At 39.8% G+C, this 18,872-nt stretch overlaps 1 protein-coding gene across 1 annotated transcript; it reads right to left on the bottom strand.

Annotated features, from left to right (window-relative positions):
- Positions 1–3,783: 3,783 nt before the first annotated feature.
- On the bottom strand, positions 3,784–18,650 carry coro6 (coronin 6). Its single transcript, XM_072661525.1, has 11 exons — positions 18,494–18,650; positions 15,618–15,817; positions 9,303–9,425; positions 7,290–7,419; positions 6,987–7,165; positions 6,505–6,624; positions 6,317–6,421; positions 6,053–6,198; positions 5,337–5,394; positions 4,917–5,144; positions 3,784–4,627 (listed from the first exon to the last, which is right to left on the bottom strand). Exons 2-11 carry the CDS (start codon positions 15,813–15,815, stop codon positions 4,505–4,507), a joined length of 1,410 nt encoding a protein of 469 aa, XP_072517626.1. The 5' UTR covers positions 15,816–15,817; positions 18,494–18,650; the 3' UTR covers positions 3,784–4,504.
- Positions 18,651–18,872: the final 222 nt, after the last annotated feature.

Genomic DNA, 18,872 nt, shown 5'->3' with positions numbered 1-18,872 from the left:
GATAAAAATAAAAGCTTGATTCTAAAGCTTCAGCCTCAAACACAAATCCAGGAGAAAACAGCAGGTCCCTTAGCGTTTGTCCTCTGTCGGACATATTGTGCTCCACGCAACTGGAAAGTGATCCATGCTCTTTTAACATTCACTGGTGTCTGCTTAAATGAACTTGACCCTCCCCACAATGTTTGTCTCCTCCTTGTCCAGTAATCATTAGTAGACATTGCTCCAGCGGGCCCCTTTAGCTGAAGGAAATAAAGCTGAGTAGGCAACCGGCGAAAGGGTCTTGATCACAGGAGGACTTTAGTCCTTTGGTTTCTTTTCAATAGCCGATAGGCCTATTTTAAGATCTGATCAGAGTTTAAAGAAATGGGAGAATGACTACAAAAAGGCTACACTGACAGGGAAGGTGATAGACCCGAAGGGTATTGCACCTGAGCAAACTTTGCCCCCTGGTTGTTTTTTCAAATGTGTTCAGAAACAGAAAGTCTTGTTTCTGTAGAAAACGGGTATTGTGGTTTAGGAGACCAGAGGACCAAAGTAAACAATCTATTCTATTTTGAATTCAGTCATCTTTGAGCATTAACAACTAACTTTCTTAAATGTCTCTCTAACTTTTTTTAACAAGGTGTAAGCTGTTAAAAAAAAGCTGTTAACACAGCCTTACTTAGCTAAAGCACACAGATACCAAGTCCAGAAGAACTACCACAATACAAACTTTAGCTGGAAATTGTGCATCTGCATTTAATGGCCAGATGTTCTCAAGAGACTCAGCTTTGCAGAGCAGAAACAGAGTTGAGCCAAACTTCCAACCTCATCTTCTTAAACACCTTTTTGCCAATTAGCCACTAAAACTGAGGTTCGCTTACTTTTTCTAGCCTACACTGCCGATGCTTACTTAATGTGCTCAATAAAAGACATACAATGTTTTTTATGTTATTCATTTAGATGGATTGTGTTTGCCTTGATTTGGCTTACATAATAATCATACCACATTTTATTAGTAATCAATGCAATACAAATTTTAAAATACAGACTTTTTCTTGCAACTGTAGTATTATTGCATCTAAGTATTAGTTTTTGGAAATTTGTTTTCATCATGATTTTGTTAAAGTATGTATATACTTTTATACATGATTTTGTTAAAGTATATGTATATGTATAAGTGTGTTTTATAAGTGACTAATCAGGCCACCCAGCTCAAGGTGTTGGAGGAAACAGCAAAAGACATTTTATTTATATAGTTTTTTTTTTTTTTTTTTTTTTTACAAAAAGATGTTTTATTGATATCATTCTCACAAATAATCCACTACAGGACACACACAACTCAACTTTTTATGTCTTTGGTTTTGATATTTTTCTATTTTTCATGTTTTTTTAAATAATATATACATTTTGAAATGCAAAGAGAGCCGTGTGAGACATCTTTCATGTTGGTCAAAGATGGATAAGTAGGGATGTGAGTCTGCGAATGAAAAGGTCACTATTTAACACTGTACTGTTGGAGCCACAGCAAAAGCACCTTAATGAAGCGGACCTCGGGAATCAGAATTTCATTCAATAGCCATTCAGAAAACATCAAGTCATGTGTCAAATCTGTCAGTTCAAAGTAAAATTTTGCACCACTGTAATCTGACCTATATATTTTTTTGGGCTAGATGCTTCAGACTAATTTTACTGAAATTCATACATGAAATATGAAACACGTGGTTAAACAATTGTTGCCAATTGACTCCTGTGAACAATCTCTCCAATTTTACTAAACTAAAAAAATTAAATTGTGAAGACTGCAGTGGTGTGTTAGAGAAATGCAGTAAAACATCTGAAGCAACTATGGAAATTAGGAGAAATGAGGAGGCTGCTATAATGATTGCCAGAGCTCACAAACAAACTGCAAGTACAGTTTCGCAAAGTTACTCGCGCTGCTAAATTGGTTTAATTGTGGTTGCGTAATGGCTTCACATTGAAGAAGGGCAGAGCAGGACACAATCTGAAACATACTGGTGTTCCTTAAAACAGTATTTGAGCAAGTTGAATCCTATTTGATAAGACGTACATTCTTTCTGCAAGCAATTTGCAAACTCTGCTACAAATGAAAATATGAACTAGTGCCTAACCTTTATGAATACTTTAGTCAAAAGTGATACCTGCCTGTACAGTATGTTTCTGATGAATCTGAGCATAAATAACTTCCAATGTAAAAAAAAAAAATAGTACTGTGAGTGTTTAACCCTCCCAGATTTGATAATGTCACAGTGAATGATTTACATAACAAAATCTAAACAAGCACATTTTATTATTTAATTCATGTAAAAAGTGAAGTTATACAATACACAGAAACAGAGTAACTGCCCTCTTAAAATGAAAGACTTGATGCAGTCATTAGCAGAAATACCTGCTAACCAACATTTCATATCATTTAATGTCAGCCTTCCTCTGGTGTCAAACAATTTGAGCCCACTTGTTAATTATCCACTGACTGTAGAGAACATGAACAGCGCAACGTCTCTCAAAGGTGAGGCAAAATCACAGGTCTAGTGCCTCTGCTGCCTGGTGGCAGTATGATGTGTAGCCACGCCCACCTTCCATATGTTTCAATGACAAAACAGCCAATTTTTCATTTCGTTTTTTCCCCTCTAAACTGTTTTTCTCTGTTATCTCCAGCAGCTAATTCTAACAGTTCTAACAGGACCGGGTCTACTCAATGAGAAGACAAGCCTAGGTCCATCTATGGTCTCTGCAAATTTGACAACATGGCAGACAATTTTGGCCTAATTTCTATAAAACGGAAGCAAGTAGAACCATGTCGTCCATGCTCTTCTACAGTCATTGATGTAAACATATTAGTTGGTTAATGAGCATGAGTTCGATTCAGGACTTTATTTAGGCTACTCTAAAACATTCAGCTCTTGGACAGACAAAATCTGTTCAACAAGAACAGATTATCCAGGTCCTGAGGCAGAAACTGATCACCACTACATCATCCCACTGCCATCACCGCGTTCAAATATGATTTACACCAAATACAACGGGGCCTCTGTACACAGCATGCTCAAAAGGGTTAGGAATTGTCTAGGTGCTTATTTACAAATGTGAGATGAGTATTGATGTTTCTTTTGGATCTCAGTGTTGTCTGAATTGCTGTTTTCACATTAGGCCCTCTCTCTAGTTGAGGGTAGAGAGACCTGTAGTTCCTTAGATGTTCTGGAACATTTGATGGATTCCTAGTTATACTTCTGCTGCATTACTAGGGACATTCTGGTAGACCATCCAGTTCTGTGAAGATTCAGCTGTGTACATTAAGACTCTCATTGTGGTTTGGTGATGTTGGTTTGTGACCCGTTCCAGGCGGCTGTATTGCAGTTTATTTGAATTTGATCATTACCTTCTGAAATAAATTACTTGTGGTGACTACATCAATTTGATGGTAAACGCATGAAAAATATTTTCCTGATCATTTTGCTTTAAAAAACAAACAAACAGTGTTTTGTGTTTAATTTGGTTCTCTTTATCTAATATTACATTTTGTTTAAAGCCCTAAAAAACATTCACTGTGACAAACATGCATCAACAGAAAAAATCTGAAAGGGTTTTCACAACACTGTGTGTGGGGCCATATGGATTCTCATAGTCTATTGAGACTGTATGTACGGAGACTAGATATCTCACACTGTGAGTTACATACAAATTGCTATATATACAGTGCTATACTACAGACAGAAAGTCATTAAAATGTGTGTGTACAATCTATGACTTATACCAACTTATACAAACAGTAATCAAAAACACTTATGATGAAAAAAAGTTACTTTAATGGTACAAAAAAGGTCGAATTACTGTCATAATCTGAAAATGACATTAGTTTGTGCCCCGCTCTCCCCTATTGTTCAGTAACAGTTGAAGGTTAACAATAGAGAAACAGCAGTTACATGATACAGAGTGCAGCATACTGTCATACATTCAATACTAGGAATATACTGGGGTTGTAAACTTGCCATACATACTTCTTCCTATGGCAATATACTATGAACTGAGAAAGTCAGTTCACTACAATGTACTTTAGGCTTTGTTTTTCTATGTATATCTGGGTCAACAGAATCACAACAACCAAAAAAAAAAACCCAAAAAACATTTGGATGCTTCATACAGTGGCTCCCACAGACAATGTCTAAATGTAACTTTGAAAGTGTTAAGTAGCTGCAGGGGAAATTTGTAATTCTGCAACATTCTTTAAGTTGACCCTTGTGTAGCTTATGTACAGTAAATGTGCTTTATACTTCTTTGGAAAGATGCTGTAAAGCATGACTGAGCGTGTTAGCGGGATCCACTATTTACCTTTAACTATTTCTCACAGCCTCAATAAAAGAAGCTTTAAGTCGTGAATCTTCAATAAAGGCTCAATTAATGCTATGGTGAAGGCTATGGTAGTGTGTTATACATGAGGTGCATCTACTAGGGGTCGTGGGGATTGGGCAGTGTGTACAGGGATGATTGTGCTTTACTGGATCGGTCAGACAGTGCCGTTGGTGTACTTGGAGAGTTTATTCTCTAAGTCACAGATTCGCTTCTCTTGAGAGAGAACTGTGGCCTTCAGACTTTGAATCTCCTCCACAAGCTTCTCCAACAACTGAGGCTAGTGAGTAGACAGGAAAAAAGAAGAACAGGGAAAGAGTAGAGAGGAAAAGAGGAAAAGGTGATGAGGGAAAGAAAGAAAAGAAAGAAAAAGGGAGTCGGTGGAGAATCAAAAGTTGCAGAAGAGAGGGAACAAGAAATGGAAAGCAAGTCAGGGACAGGATAGATCAAGCTTGTGGAAGGATTATCTAGATCTGAAGGAAGGTTCTTCATTTGAGAAGAATGACAGAAGAGGAAACGGACTATGAGATAAAAGTATCAAGGACAACAGACAAACAGTAAACACTTACTGGCAAACTGCTCCCATCAACGGCAGACAAGCTCCTGCGAGGTGCAGGCTTAGAATCCAGGACATTCTTCTTTGACACTTTAAGCTCTCTGCTCTTTGGAGGAACATAACCGTCCCTCATGGAGATCAGAATGGGGTCCTCATCTCGGCCGTCCATCCACTCTTCGGGCTCCAGAGCTGGCTCTGGACCTGCTGTATCTGGGTAGAGATCATCCTGGAACAGATCCGACTGGCAGGACGGGATGTAGAGCATGCAACAGGAAGAAGAGTCATAATTACGACATATAGAGGGATCTGTGAGGACCAGAGAAATACCTTGAGCTGAGCTGTAAAAGAAATTCATTATAATTTAAATGACATACTTCTTTTTATATTACTTAACTGCTACTGCCTGTTTTGGTGGTTGTGAGAAGGTACTGACCTTTCTGGGGACTGTCATAATGATAGGCTCACACTTCCTTTCATGAAGTTTAAATAACCTAAACAAAGAGATGCAAAAACATGGGCTAACGCCATCATTTGAGCATTTAAGTGTACATAGAATTGTAATAAAAACAGCTAAATAAACTGAAACAGTTCTATATACACTCTGTTACCAGTTCACCTCATCTAGTATACTGTATAGTATATTGCACCTATTTTGTCAGCAACAATGTTGAGACACATCATGCTGTTCAGATGTTCTTCAGTGTATATCTGGGCACGAACATGTGCCAGCATGTACTGTTGATTTCACACAGGATGGCTTCTTGGACTCATGTTGCCTGAGCTAGATTCTGACCCTTCCTTTGGCATGACATAAACCTCATCCAATAAGACTACCCCTTCCACTCCTCAACAGTCCAGTTTTGATATTGAAGAAGATGCACTTGGATAACTTACATGACCTTTAAGCAATGCATTCTGGTGTGCTACATAAGACACTGAATTCACAATGAACCGAGCTCTTTACAGTAAGCAGGATTCTCGCATGTAGGGAATAGTGAACTGAAGTCTTGTGAAACATGGCTTATTTTAATATACATTTTAGGAGGTGTACCTAACGAACTGGCAAGTCAGTGTACCTCAGCTGGCATGCTGCAGCACATCCACCCACTGAAACACCTACTCATATATAATCACTCAAGCCCGGCTGACCTGGCAATCTCGCACTTGCTGACGTCCACTCCTCTCTTGGGCATGAAGCCCATTCCTCGTTGTGGCTCCTTGCTACTGTATGTGCTGAGGTAGTGCACATAGGGGGGCTCCTCTGTGATCTCAAAATACCGAACGCTGCTGTCCCCCTGGAGACAGTGACAGACAGGCAGAGAAAGACAGAGTCAGACTGTTCCACAAAATGAATGCTGGGCACCGAAATTGACTAAAAGTGTCCTTATAGAGTGCAAAAATGCAGACACTTACTTTGCCGCACAGATAGACCAGGCTAGTGTCTGGATCGTAAAATGGCAGCAAGACTCCATTACTTGTGTCCAGTTCCAAAAGTGCAATGGGCTCCTCAAAGTTTGTCTACAAAGAGGTAAAACAACTTTAACAACATGGCATATTACTGTGATAAGGTACATCAAAGTGCCAGTGTGTGTGTGTCTAACCGGGTCCCAGAGGCCAAGCTCTCTCTGGCTCATCCTGGTGAAACCTGTGGTAAAGATGTTGCCCTCTCTGGTGAAGATAGCTCTCATCGGCCTGATGCCTTCATGTGGGGCCAGTCTCTCCTGCAGAAACACAAAACAGGGGAATTCAGAGCCACACAAATGACTGTCACACAATACAACATTTCAAACATACATACTTTGCAATGGTGTTTTGAAACCTGTACCCTTTTTAATTTTTGAACCCCAATCTCAGGTTGGTCTTGAGTGGCCGGGATTTGGAGCAAGTTTATCTCACGTTACCACTGAAGATTTACAAATTACTATTGTTTGCAGCTGGTGACCGTCAATACAAAACCAACAAGTGAAAGAATTAGCATCCAACTTGTCTTTTATATTCTGAGCTCTATATCTAACATCGTACTCTCCAGTGGCCATATAACAGAAACATCCATTTGATGAGTTTCAGCCGCTCTGATACTCACCGCCACTACCTCTCTCTTCCGGGGGTCGCAGACACGAAGGCGGCGGTCTTTGCAAGTGGTGCAAAACAGGCTTCCGTTGTAGTTCCAGCTGACATTATAGATGAGGTCTGGGTGATCATCCATGGTGATCAGAGGTTCTCCAGTGCCCACATTCCAGATGATGATCAGATTATCACTGCCTATGATACACACACACTGTTGACAAAGCAATATACTGCTCCTTCAAAACCTTTGAAGCAGTGCTTTTAGGCAGTAAATAGGCTGAACTGAGATGGGTGTTAAAAGAGAGTACCACTACCACACCTGCAGTGAGGAGAATGTTGCGGGCAGTGGGGTGCCACTTGACGATGCCCACGCGTTTGGAGTGTCCCTCAAGCACCACGATGGGCTCGCTGATGGGCCGGCATGGAGTGTGGTCAGGGATCTGCCATACCTGTCGAAGTGTCAAAAATGTCAAACTGAAATACTGTCACAGTCCAACAAATGTATTATTATTTTTGTACATCGGTTTAAGACGCAAGCTGCCCTTTACATTTAGTGAACATTTTATGATGGACCACTGGAAACTCCACAAACACTTAAAAAACACTTTACATTAACTTGCATTAAAATGACAAATGTTCCTGCCTTTTTTCTTTGAACATCAATAACATGCAAGTTAAAATGTAATCTCTGGAGTCTACACATGAGAAAAGACGAGGCAGCTTGTACTAATTAGATGGAATTCGTTGTACATGTGGAGGTAGGGTAATGTAATTAACCCTGAGACATTTGAAATTGTAATGACTGATATGCAAAACAGCCTACGTCGTTTTGTAAGCCTTTTTTAATCTGAGAGTGTAGAGGGACTGACCTCTCCCTACAGCTTCATCTGAGAAGTCCTGAGAACATCTAGATTTGAATTTTCCACAGGATGCAATGCAATATTTACTATCATGCCAACTGGCATTAACATAACCTGGCTTTGCTTTTACAGGTCAGAGCAGGTAAGAGACATGGGAATCTTCACTGAGCCCACAGACTAAAAATGACAGCCATGGAGGATTTAGACAGGATAATATAATTACCCCATATCCTCATGTAAAACTAATCCTGTACAAAATAAGACCTAAGCCATTTAAGGTGAGATATACAATAGTCTCTGTCCATGTATTTAATTAGAGTAAAAAAAAAAAGAGAGACAGTTACAAAACTGTCTAGGCCTTGTCTCTGTGGAGCTGACCTCTTTGCCTATGAGCTCAGGGGGAAACGTGTACTATGAATTCCTGAAGGTCAAACTAAGGGCTAATTATGGGCTAAATATGTCCTCTGAGCTCAGCTGAAAACAAGCATGTGCTACATGCATCTCCTCTTGAACAACACAATACAGCTAATGAGTAATCACAGCCAACTCGCTGTACATCTACTGGGATAACGTTACACATTCTCTTAATGTTATTAGGAATGTCGTTCAAGTATGAGAACAGCCCCACTGCAGATACCAGCTGCAGAGAGGCTTCTGCACCAAAAGTGCATATGATGCATTCCTCTCGTGTTTGTAATGTAATGTAAGAGGATGACAATTACATCATGAGATTCAGGTTTACAGAAGCGTATTGTTGCTGTCACCCAAAAACCTTTTCATAGTATTTTCAAAACAGCAACATTGCAGGAGAAGGAAATAACTTCCTTTTCAGTGGATGTCAGTGTACAGACGTAGTTAATCCTTTTAGTCCTTTTGGAGCATTTCTATTGGTCCATTCATCTGAAAATTCTGAACATTCAGATTCAAAACAAGTTTGTTTTGTGAAAGTGACCATATGCATCTACAATAATACACCCTCTGTGAAATACATCCTAAATGCACACATGGGATCAAGAAACACGGCTAAGGCAGGACCACATCAGATGCGCAAGAGTGCCTTTGTGCTGTAACAATGTGCACAATTGTGTGTGTGTGCATGGATGCATGAGGATGATGGGGTTGTGTGTGGGCTGAGTTCGCATTACTCATCTTTACAGACCCCTCCTGCGAGCAGATCCATTAGTTCATCTGAGAATATGAGCTCTGTCCATGAGCATTTCGCTAACATATGTTTATAAATAACCTCCCACGCTCCCCTAAGTGCTAGTCACCCTGAAACTAGGATCTTTAAGAACTTTTCCTCCAGCGAATAAAGACATTCTTTCATGACTTTTCCAGAACTGTGGCAAATGGGTGCATTATAACAGCAGAGCAGGTATATGCATAGTGATATGTATTACAATGAGTTTTCAACATTCAGCAATGCTAGCAACATGGAGAGTTATGATAAACTAGACAGGGTGAAAAGCTACCATAGCAGTAGTGTCTTCAGAGCCACTGGCCAGGATATTGTCATTGTGGGGACACCAGTCAATGTCCAGGACAGGCCCAGAGTGTCCAACCACCAGGGGATAGTTTTTGTCCACACGTCCAACCTGTAAAGCACAATACCAAACAAATCAATGATAAACAAACATAATGAAAAAAGTGTATGATTGATGCACTACAGAATTGGACAGAGTTGGTCATTATAATAACTGAGCATCTAAAAACATTTATTTCATTTATCAGAGGTTCTATCTGGTCTAGGGAAGCACCGATATGGAATTTCTGGATCAATGACATTAACTGATAATTGACACCTTACTGTGGCAGATACCAAGAACAACAAATGATCATTTAATTTCTGCTAATGCAGAAGTGTTTATCTTCTATGAACACTGTGCAACAATTAGTATTGATATTGAACTTATACAAACTTATACAATACTTATAAAATGTCATAGTTTTACAGTGCTAACTTTAATTTTCATTATAAACCTTGACATAGAAAAGTTTATACTGTAGTCTGCATATGAGGTGCAGCATATGTAAGAAAAAAAACTTTTACAAAACCATGAGAGCTAAATTCAATAATTATCTTAAGGCTTAAAGTAAATGTTTATTTTACATTAAATAAAATATTTTAACTTTTTATTATTTAGAACACCCATTTATCGTCCGCTAAATGCCTTAAATTTAAATGTAAAAATCTTTATGGAACATAAAATGATTAATCTTTTGCATAATTTCCAAAACCTTTGTAGCATCCTTACTTTGAAGAGTGTAGAGCCATTAACAAGAGTATGGTAAATGCAACACTAGGAGCTTAATCCCCAGGGACTCTTGTTGATATAGCTGCAGCATTCAGAACCTTCATTTTCCTCTATCTTTTGTGGTGGTGCTGTCCACTAAGCTGTCCGTTTCAGTGAACTGAAAATAATAAACATTTTCAGGACATGTGCAAAGGTGCACAAGATTCCAGTTTTTGGTCAATTAATAATACATTTTCTTTGACCTCAACCTCACTGAAATATTGTGCAATCCCAGGCAGAGATGTTAGAAATGAGGAGACCGGCCACTGGTTGAAATATGAATAAGAGTTGTCATAAAGCTCAACATGGCATCCGTTTACAGATAAAGTCCCACCTTTCAACAAAATTAGCCAATCAGCTTGCGGGTTATGCTGCAAGTGGCCTAGATGGGCATAAAGCCACCATGGACTGGATTCTTTGGAGTGATAGAGCTCCATCCAAGACCTTTGGGATGAGTGGCGTTCGTGATCTAGAACTAATCATCAAACATCAATAACTGACCTCACTAATGCTCTTGTGGCTGAAATACCTACAGCAATGCTCCAATATCTAGTGTAAAGCCTTCTCAGAAGAGTAGCGGTTGCTGCAGCAACCAGGGGACAAACTCCCTATTAATACCCTTGACTTCTGAAGAAGCTGGGAGAGTAGGTGTCAACAAACCTTTGCACATATAGGGACAGATTTGAGGACCTGGATTAGCCTAGGACTAAATTGCAGTGGTGTTTCGCCATTAATTAAAAAATTCCCCTTAAGGCCAGTCTTAAATGTAATCTGGGTCTGGGAATCTGGCCCATAGTGTAGATAGAGTAAGCTTTCAACTGGTCTGTACATACTGTGGTATAGCTGATTGAGTTCCACTAATTCCTGTTCAGTCAGTGTGAACATGTGTGTATTCCTTCCCTGAGCTGCTCCTCCTCCAGCCACTCCCCTCCGCTCTCCATACTACCCTAGAGTGTATTTATAACCCCGTGATGAGGCGATGAAAAGGGAGTTTTTCTTTTGACCTGCCTGGGCCTGGGCGCAGGAGGGAAGGCAAGCAGGGTATTTATAGTGTGTCTGTTGAGCCCTGCTGATATATGCTTATGTCTCTGTGTAATGAGTCTGCATAAGGGACTATACTAACAAACTCTTAACACTTACGACAGACCTTTATCTACCCTAAACAAGGAAATCCATATTTATAACCCAAACCTATCCTCCTTCCTTTCCAAGTAATCTTCGAATATGGACATTGAGCTGCAATGGGCTACTAGCAATAGCAAGTTTCCACATATAGGAGCATACACGTTTATTTAATTTTATCTTAAAGGACTTTATTAATAATTATTTGAAATTACCAATGTGTCAGCCATGCTCTTGAGTGTCACTGTTAGAACTTACATTAATTAATGCAATAAACAAAACAACATAGAACAAAAAACACTAATCTATCTGATCAGATTAATTTTCCATGAGGCAAAGGAGGTATGTCCTGGTAAACGTACAAAACTAAAAATGATATAGTTAGCATCTACTGTTAAGACTAATCATAAGACTCACGCCAAAGAGAAGAAAGTCTGCTTTTAGAAGTGCAAAACAAAGCAATGTTTAGCAGGCCACCATGGTAACTGGGACTGGTAACAGTTTCTGTCCTAATATCTAACTTTTTTTTTTTTTTTGCGTTTTTATAACTAGAAAAACAAAGATCTTATTACATCACAATAACAATCTTGAGATGTGATCAATGTTTCCTAAATTACTTTCATTATAATATAATGAATTATAATATTAATAAAATCAAAACACTACAGCTATGGTTTTCAATAGTGCTCTAGGAGGCTCCTGGTAATGCACAAGTTTGTAGAAATTAAATATTAGAACATAAACTTCCAGGAATTCTTTGGTAAATGTCTTTGTCAGTCTTTTAGATGAGATATTACCCCCTGTCCTGAATCTATGATAGACCATGGGTAACGTTTAATCATACATTATCAAATATTAAAACCAAGCTCATTTGCTGCTCAAAGCTCAAACCAGCAGTCAGAAGATCTTACATGTGTTAGATGTCTTTAAGTTTAGTTTAGTTTAGCAGGGACCATGTGCAAAAACAATCATCTCTAAAGAGAAAAAGATGCCTGGCTAAAGCTAAAAGTTAGCTAAAGCTTATTTAAGTCTCCAGACTCCAGACTTTCCACTGACATTTAAGCATTTTCTGTCTAGACATACTATATTTAATAATTTATATTTTATTTTCAGCCATAATACAGCTAACATGTACGGGCATCATGACAACGTTGACTCTACACAGACACAAGTCTGCACATTTTAAAGCATAATTACTGTTTGGTAGCTTTATTTAACAGGTCCCCCCAAAATGAATGTTAGATACAGGAAACGAACATAAATTTCATCAAAACATCCAGTACGTTATTACATTTCATTTTGTTCCTGTAGAGGTGTCATTTAATCAGGGGTGGTCAAACCTATTTGTAATGTAAACCTATTTACAATTACCATGCAACATGTAGCTTATCTAATCAGTCCTTTATTAAAGTAAATCAGTTGAGCTGCAGGTGCAACTGAACACATCCATGCAGTGCATTCACAGGTTAAAACACTCCAAATCCAGGTGATTAAGACACTCCAAAGTCTTAATCACCTTTAAGAACTGCCTAGAACTTTTGCAGCAGTGTATAGTGCACCACACTGTTAAAAGTGTAAGATCCTTGAGGAACTGTGGAAACTGTGCTTAAGGTGCTTTGAGGAACCCTTATGAACCTTTTTATTCTAAAAACCTTTTTTGAAGGTTCCTCAAAGCAGCTTCACAGTTTCAAATTGAAGAACCTCTAAAAGGTCCTCAAGGATCTTATACTTTTAACACTGCAGTAACTACCAGTATCAAAAGCAGCTTAGCTACATGAAAGCCATCCTCCCGAAAAAAGCAGTTGGCTAAACTACTAGCTATGTGGCAGAAGCAGCTTGCCATGCTGAAGCTACTTTAAGACTGATGTTGCCTCTGAGGCTAATTAAAATATTAATAACCTTAGTTAAACAATTAGTTCCACAAATACACCCAATAAAAATACACAACACAGGAGTAACATCATCGTTACTATGACACTAACACTGCAATGGCAACAATCACTGTAACACTAACTGTAACAGTAACTGTAACAATACATATATACAGTATATATAACAAGCATATTGTTTTACATTTACTACATTAGGAACAGCTAAAGTTTCTGCATATATTATGTTTAATCTGTTTTTCCTTCCATTTACACCGCTGGAACATAATAGCTCAGATATTTCGTCAGCTGATTCTGTGTGAACATTCATCTCCCAAGCTTCAAACACTACTCCCCTGTGCTGATTTAGAATCCGTCTGGAAAAAGTATGGCAAAAGACACTAAATCCAAACATTATTAAAAAACATATGACCCCACGTTTGCATATAGTTGCGGTTAGGCAAAACCTTGTATCTCCAAAATGGCAACTTTACAGTAGTTGGAAAAATCCTTCTTAAGTCTTAAAGGAAGTCATTGCTATTTGAGTATTTCTGTTTGTCCACTCATCAGGAAATGTTGTCACAATGTCAGAAAGTCAGAAAAAATGAAAATACAAAATATGTATATGTGTGTCTTCAGGAGGAACTGACTGCTCAACAATATTCATGTATAGCCTGAAGAAATAAAAACAATATAGTGTTGATATAGTTTTTGACCTTCTGTAATCACCATTTCTGAGGCATTTCCCATTTCGCATAGCTGCACAAAGCCTTTGAGGCAGATTAAATCTGAGCGATAGTATGTGCTACGCATAGCAGGGAGAACGCAGTTGTCCATGTGAAAGGCAGAGAACAGGTGTTACTCTTTAGCGGTACTGATCAGTTAGGTGTCCAACTGGCAACATCAACTTATCAAAAAATGTGCTTCCATCTGGGGAAAAAAAATTCAAGTATCAGTCTAAATGAAAGGATACTGGTAAAGACATTCTAATGCAATATGCATTAGTCAGATTTTAGTTCACAACAAATCTATTCTATGTACTCAGACTGGTCTGTTGACATCCTGGTTGGGGAGTTAAAGGATTAAGCCAGTAAAAATATAAGTGCAATTAATGGTCTGGATGTGGAGAGTAGGCACTTGTGGCCTGTGTTTCAGTATGGATTTTGTCGTTTCTTGTGTGTGAAACAGAAGCAGAGTGGGGGAAGGGTGTCCTCGATATGGGGTGATGGAGTTCAGCAGAGCTCATGCGTCTGAACAAATATATTCCAAGCTATAACCATGTCAGTGAATGAATATTGGTAGCCAATAAGATTTAACGCAGTTTCTAAATATATCTACACAACATGTGTTAGATCCACAGGTTCTTTGCCTAAACCCAAAAAGCCTTCCAATAGCATGGGGATTTAAGCTGAGCATTACACTTCAATCAGTAACAATGTCAAAACAATAGCAGTAGTTTGAGTTCATATAATGCAGTGTGCATTGCTGCTGAACAGACTGGTCCTAACCACCACCTTGTTTCTTCTTAGACCTCCCCCTGCCTAAGATTTGTGTAATCACTAGAGATGCACTGATCTGATAGCAGGATCGGATATTGGTCCGGATTACTAAGAAAATTAGCTGGATCGGGTATCGGATAATTAGTCTGATCCAAGGGGCCAATTTTTTTTTACTATTCTAGGCTTCATAACTCAGAATCAGAGTAACCTACTGACATCATACACATATATCATAGCAAACAGCAAGTGTAGTAATCCAGCTTGTCTTCCAAGGAAAACCGAGAAGGGAGGAGCTGCTCGCTCCTCTTTAGTCTCATAGACTTGGAACTTCAGAATAAAAGTCCTGAGTCCAGGCAACTTTGTGTATATATATATAGTTATGTTATGTTATATATATATATATATATATATATATATATATATATATATATATATATATATATATATAGTTATAGTTAATTAGTAAAGATTACATAAATCCTGATGCCTTAAGTCTCTACCATATGGTGAGATATATGATGTATTAATCCAACAATGGTATCGGATCGGTATTGGGTATCGGCCGATACACAAAGTTTATGTATCAATATCTGTATTGGAACAGAAAAAGATGGATCGGTGCATCCCTACTAAACGCCACCTCGGTTTTCTCTCAAACCTCCCCTCATTGGCATGTCATTTCCCATTCAAGCTAAACACTTTTTCGCCAGGTTTTAGCCTGATGTTATCAGAAATACAACTAGTGAACAATCCAATAACCAGTAGCTGTCATGACTGTTCACTAATTATCGAGGAATTCAATGTGCACTCATGTCATATAATATTTCCGAACTCTTAAGTGGCACAAAAGTTGTTTGACCTGAGACCTTACCCAGCTCACACTGGTCCATATGTCACAAAGTTGACTGCATCATTGGATGAAGATGAACCCTCACACGAAAGTAGCTTGGCTCAGAAACTGTCCCACTGGGTTAGTCAGTCCGCACTACATGTGGTCTTCTTACCTTGGACAGCGGCAGAACCAAAAAGGACCCTCCTCCGCTGGACTCCACTATAACTGCCAAAAACTTTGGGTTGACCGCGCAGAAGGAGCTGTCCCATGTCACCTTGGAAACCCGAATGTCATCATAACTCTGCTCAGCCTTCGCAGCCTGTCCAAAAACATGCCGGAACTTACTCTGGCGCACAATACTGCGACTCATCACTGGAAGAAGGAAACAGAAATTAGGTGTCAGATGAGTTCATATCAAATGTTTTAAATATTTCATGATTTCAACGTTACTGTGACAATATCATTTATAAAACATGTGATATTGCTGACCTGCCATTCAGATCTTAACTCTTCACTTAAGTATTGCTACAGTAGCTTCAACAAAATAAACAAATGGAAAAGCCCTTCCTGAGGTGAACTGCATGAGTTAAGAGCAGAAAAAAACAGTACACCATGCAGGAAAGTGGTACTCCAGGACCTGGACTGAGAACTGCTGGCTTAGCAGGAGCAATCAACCTGCCCTAAGGTCCTTAAAAGCACCAAGCTTATGATGCTTTCTCTCTCCTCTCTACTGGAGCTTGATTTATTCCTTTGCTCACTGTTGATGTCCATATGCAGCAAGCAGTGTCTGAGCAGAGACCATATAAAGAATTATTCCTTTTTTATTAACCGTTCTTAAGAAAATCGTTGTTTTCACAAAGATTCTGACAATCACCAATCACAATTGTTTTCTTATTTAGCATTTCTTGAATGTATGAGAACAATGGGATCCACTATTATAAGAGCAGAGCTGTGAACAATTCTGCAGTTTAAAAACTGATGTAGACTTTTTGTTTGGATGTTTCTCAAGAAAAAAAGTTGACATTGTTAGGAAGATATGAGTGAATGAGGCTCAATGTTAATAGAAAGCCTGCTTGTTATGGTAGAAAGAATTCAAGTGTATGGAACTGTTGTGGGTGAAGAATTCATATTAAAAACAGCTAACAGTAAACCTGAAAAACAGTCACATATTCCACCGCACTGGCATTTTCTTCACTATAAATTGTATTTCCTGTAGGCCTATGGCTAAATTGACAAAAGGTTCATATGAAAGAAATTCAGCTGCCAATGCGGCATCAACGGGCAGGCGTCACGCTTGGAGGAACACCACCAGAGTGGAGAGAGCGTCATCTACCCACCCAGAGAGGGCACGGCCAATTGTGCTCTCTATGACTCCAGTCGCTGATGGCAAAGAGGCATTGCTTGGGATTCAAACTCGTAACCCCTGGGCCATAGTGCACTGCTCAGATTTCATTTAATATTCTAATTATTTGTTGGTTATTTGGCATTTTATATGATATGTAGTGAAATGTTGCCATTGGCCTAAATAAGATTTTTAAGACTTTCTTAAGAGAATATTCAAGAAGAGAACTGCATTTTACAACATTTTTATGAACTGCTTAGGGCTTATCTTGAGATCATTCAGATCATTTTCGGACCTTGGATCATGTTTTGATGTTAGTTTGTTTACAAAGGGACGTACATGTGGCAAAGATCAATGTTTTCTATGAATTCTTATGAATTTTCCTTGCAAATATAAATACTCCTCCTTAACTCTCCACTGTTGCTCCTAACCTACATGCAGCCTACATGTGGTCTGTCCACTATGAGTTGATTAAAGGAACAGAAAAAATCAGGTTTACACAATTTCTCTCTCATCCTAAGCACAAATGTGTTTAGTGTCTTTAGGTCTGCACTAGAGCGATGAGGCTGATGTAGTTATAAAGTAACAAGTAACTCAAAATCTTTCAGGGTGGCAAAGTTCCCTATGATTTTCCTATCTAGTGAAAAACTGAAGAGGCAAACATCCGAGTCCAAACACATCTGTTTGAGCTAAGGGCGAAACGTACTGACAATGTTCTGAACAAAGCAATACAGTTTGACGGCAGGCCAATTCGTACCCCTGTGTTTTTGTTGCGGCCTTGCTGTCACACTACTGTGCAAACCCATCATGAAGTTATTCTGGGACGCTTCCCAGCACCACGACGGACAAAAACAAACCGGACCCACATTCTGCATCACTAACACAATTGTGCTGTGAATAACTTGCCTGTGGGGACAAACCCCGGACAAGCTTTAGCTGGTGAAAGATGGTAAAGTTAAGCCTTTCTGACTTATATTTAGATGTAATAAACAGTGAGATTAGAGACAAGATGGATGTGATATTCCAGTGGCCATAACTTCATGGCTTTTCCACTATCAGCAGTGACACACTTAAAGCGCCAGAAAAGAGGCAGAAGTGGGTCTGCTGTGGGCCGATTCTGCTGCTCAGAAGCTGAATCTCCATGGACTGCAGTAACTTCCAGTGTTAGAGCCGGAGTGTCCCTGGTGAGAAGAGCCCCTCTCTTACGTCTCTAGACAGAATGACATGGCCATTTTCCTAATATAGTCATGCTAAACTGCCTCTCACTCCCCCTACCCCCCACCCCATATTGCCCACCACAGGACACGACCAGCCTCTTACTATGGGGTCAGTACAAGAAAGACCCTCGTTTTCCCCACTAAGGAAGAGCAGAGGTTTCCAGAGCCGCACAATGCCCTCCTCTCTCTCTCTCTCTCTCGCGCACACACACACACACACCTGTCCATTAGCCATAAATACTCCAGTGCTAAGCCCCTCAGCCCCCCTGGCCGACAGCACAGCGGGCTCCATTATGGCAGAGCGTGTATAATATGTGTCTGTGTGACACCCCGAAAACAAGTGCGCAACCACGATGCCTCCGGAAATCGTGAACGCGCACGTCATGACGAGGCAAGTATTGAAAAGGCTAATTACTAAAGAAACACCCCGCTTATAAACGCCTCTCTTATAACACTTAATAACAAGTCAAGCCACTCCGCTGAGCTCACCTCAGTAGTTTGGTGGAATTCACAGCAGGACTTGCTTCTGAATGCTCCCTCTTCTCGGCTGTCTTCTGGTGGTCTGCTCTCCGCTCTCCGCTCCAGGTCCCTCGACTCTTCTCCTCCTGCTTCGAAACTTGGACGGACGCGCGCGACTCTAGAGCGAGTCCCACCTACGTGCGACAGAAAGGAGAGGAAAGGACTGTGGGGGGGCTGTAGAGCGAGGAGGAGGGGGAGGGGGAGGGGAGGGGAGGGGAGCAGCAGCGGGGTCAAGGCGGTCCTGTCTATTTTCGACCCGGCTCTGTTTCTCCCATCGCCGCCGAACAGGGCTATAGATTGCACACGGGAGCGCGCGGCGAGGTCAGGTGACGGCGCGCGAGAGCTCTGC

The sequence above is a fragment of the Salminus brasiliensis genome, chromosome 18, assembly GCF_030463535.1.
Source record: "Salminus brasiliensis chromosome 18, fSalBra1.hap2, whole genome shotgun sequence".
NCBI lineage: Eukaryota > Metazoa > Chordata > Actinopteri > Characiformes > Bryconidae > Salminus > Salminus brasiliensis.
This window is presented reverse-complemented; position numbering and strand designations above follow the sequence as displayed.

Bases quoted from the DNA above. Each gene is read 5' to 3' on its own strand.
- coro6 (XM_072661525.1), bottom strand. From the start codon at position 15,815: ATGAGTCGCAGTATTGTGCGCCAGAGTAAGTTCCGGCATGTTTTTGGA. The intron at 6,625-6,986 runs GTGAGTATCAGA...GTGTTTCTGCAG, and splicing joins GGAAGAGAGAGGTAGTGGCG to GAGAGACTGGCCCCACATGA. The intron at 5,395-6,052 runs GTCAGCCGGGCT...CTCTTTGTTTAG, and splicing joins AGCAAGTGCGAGATTGCCAG to GTTATTTAAACTTCATGAAA.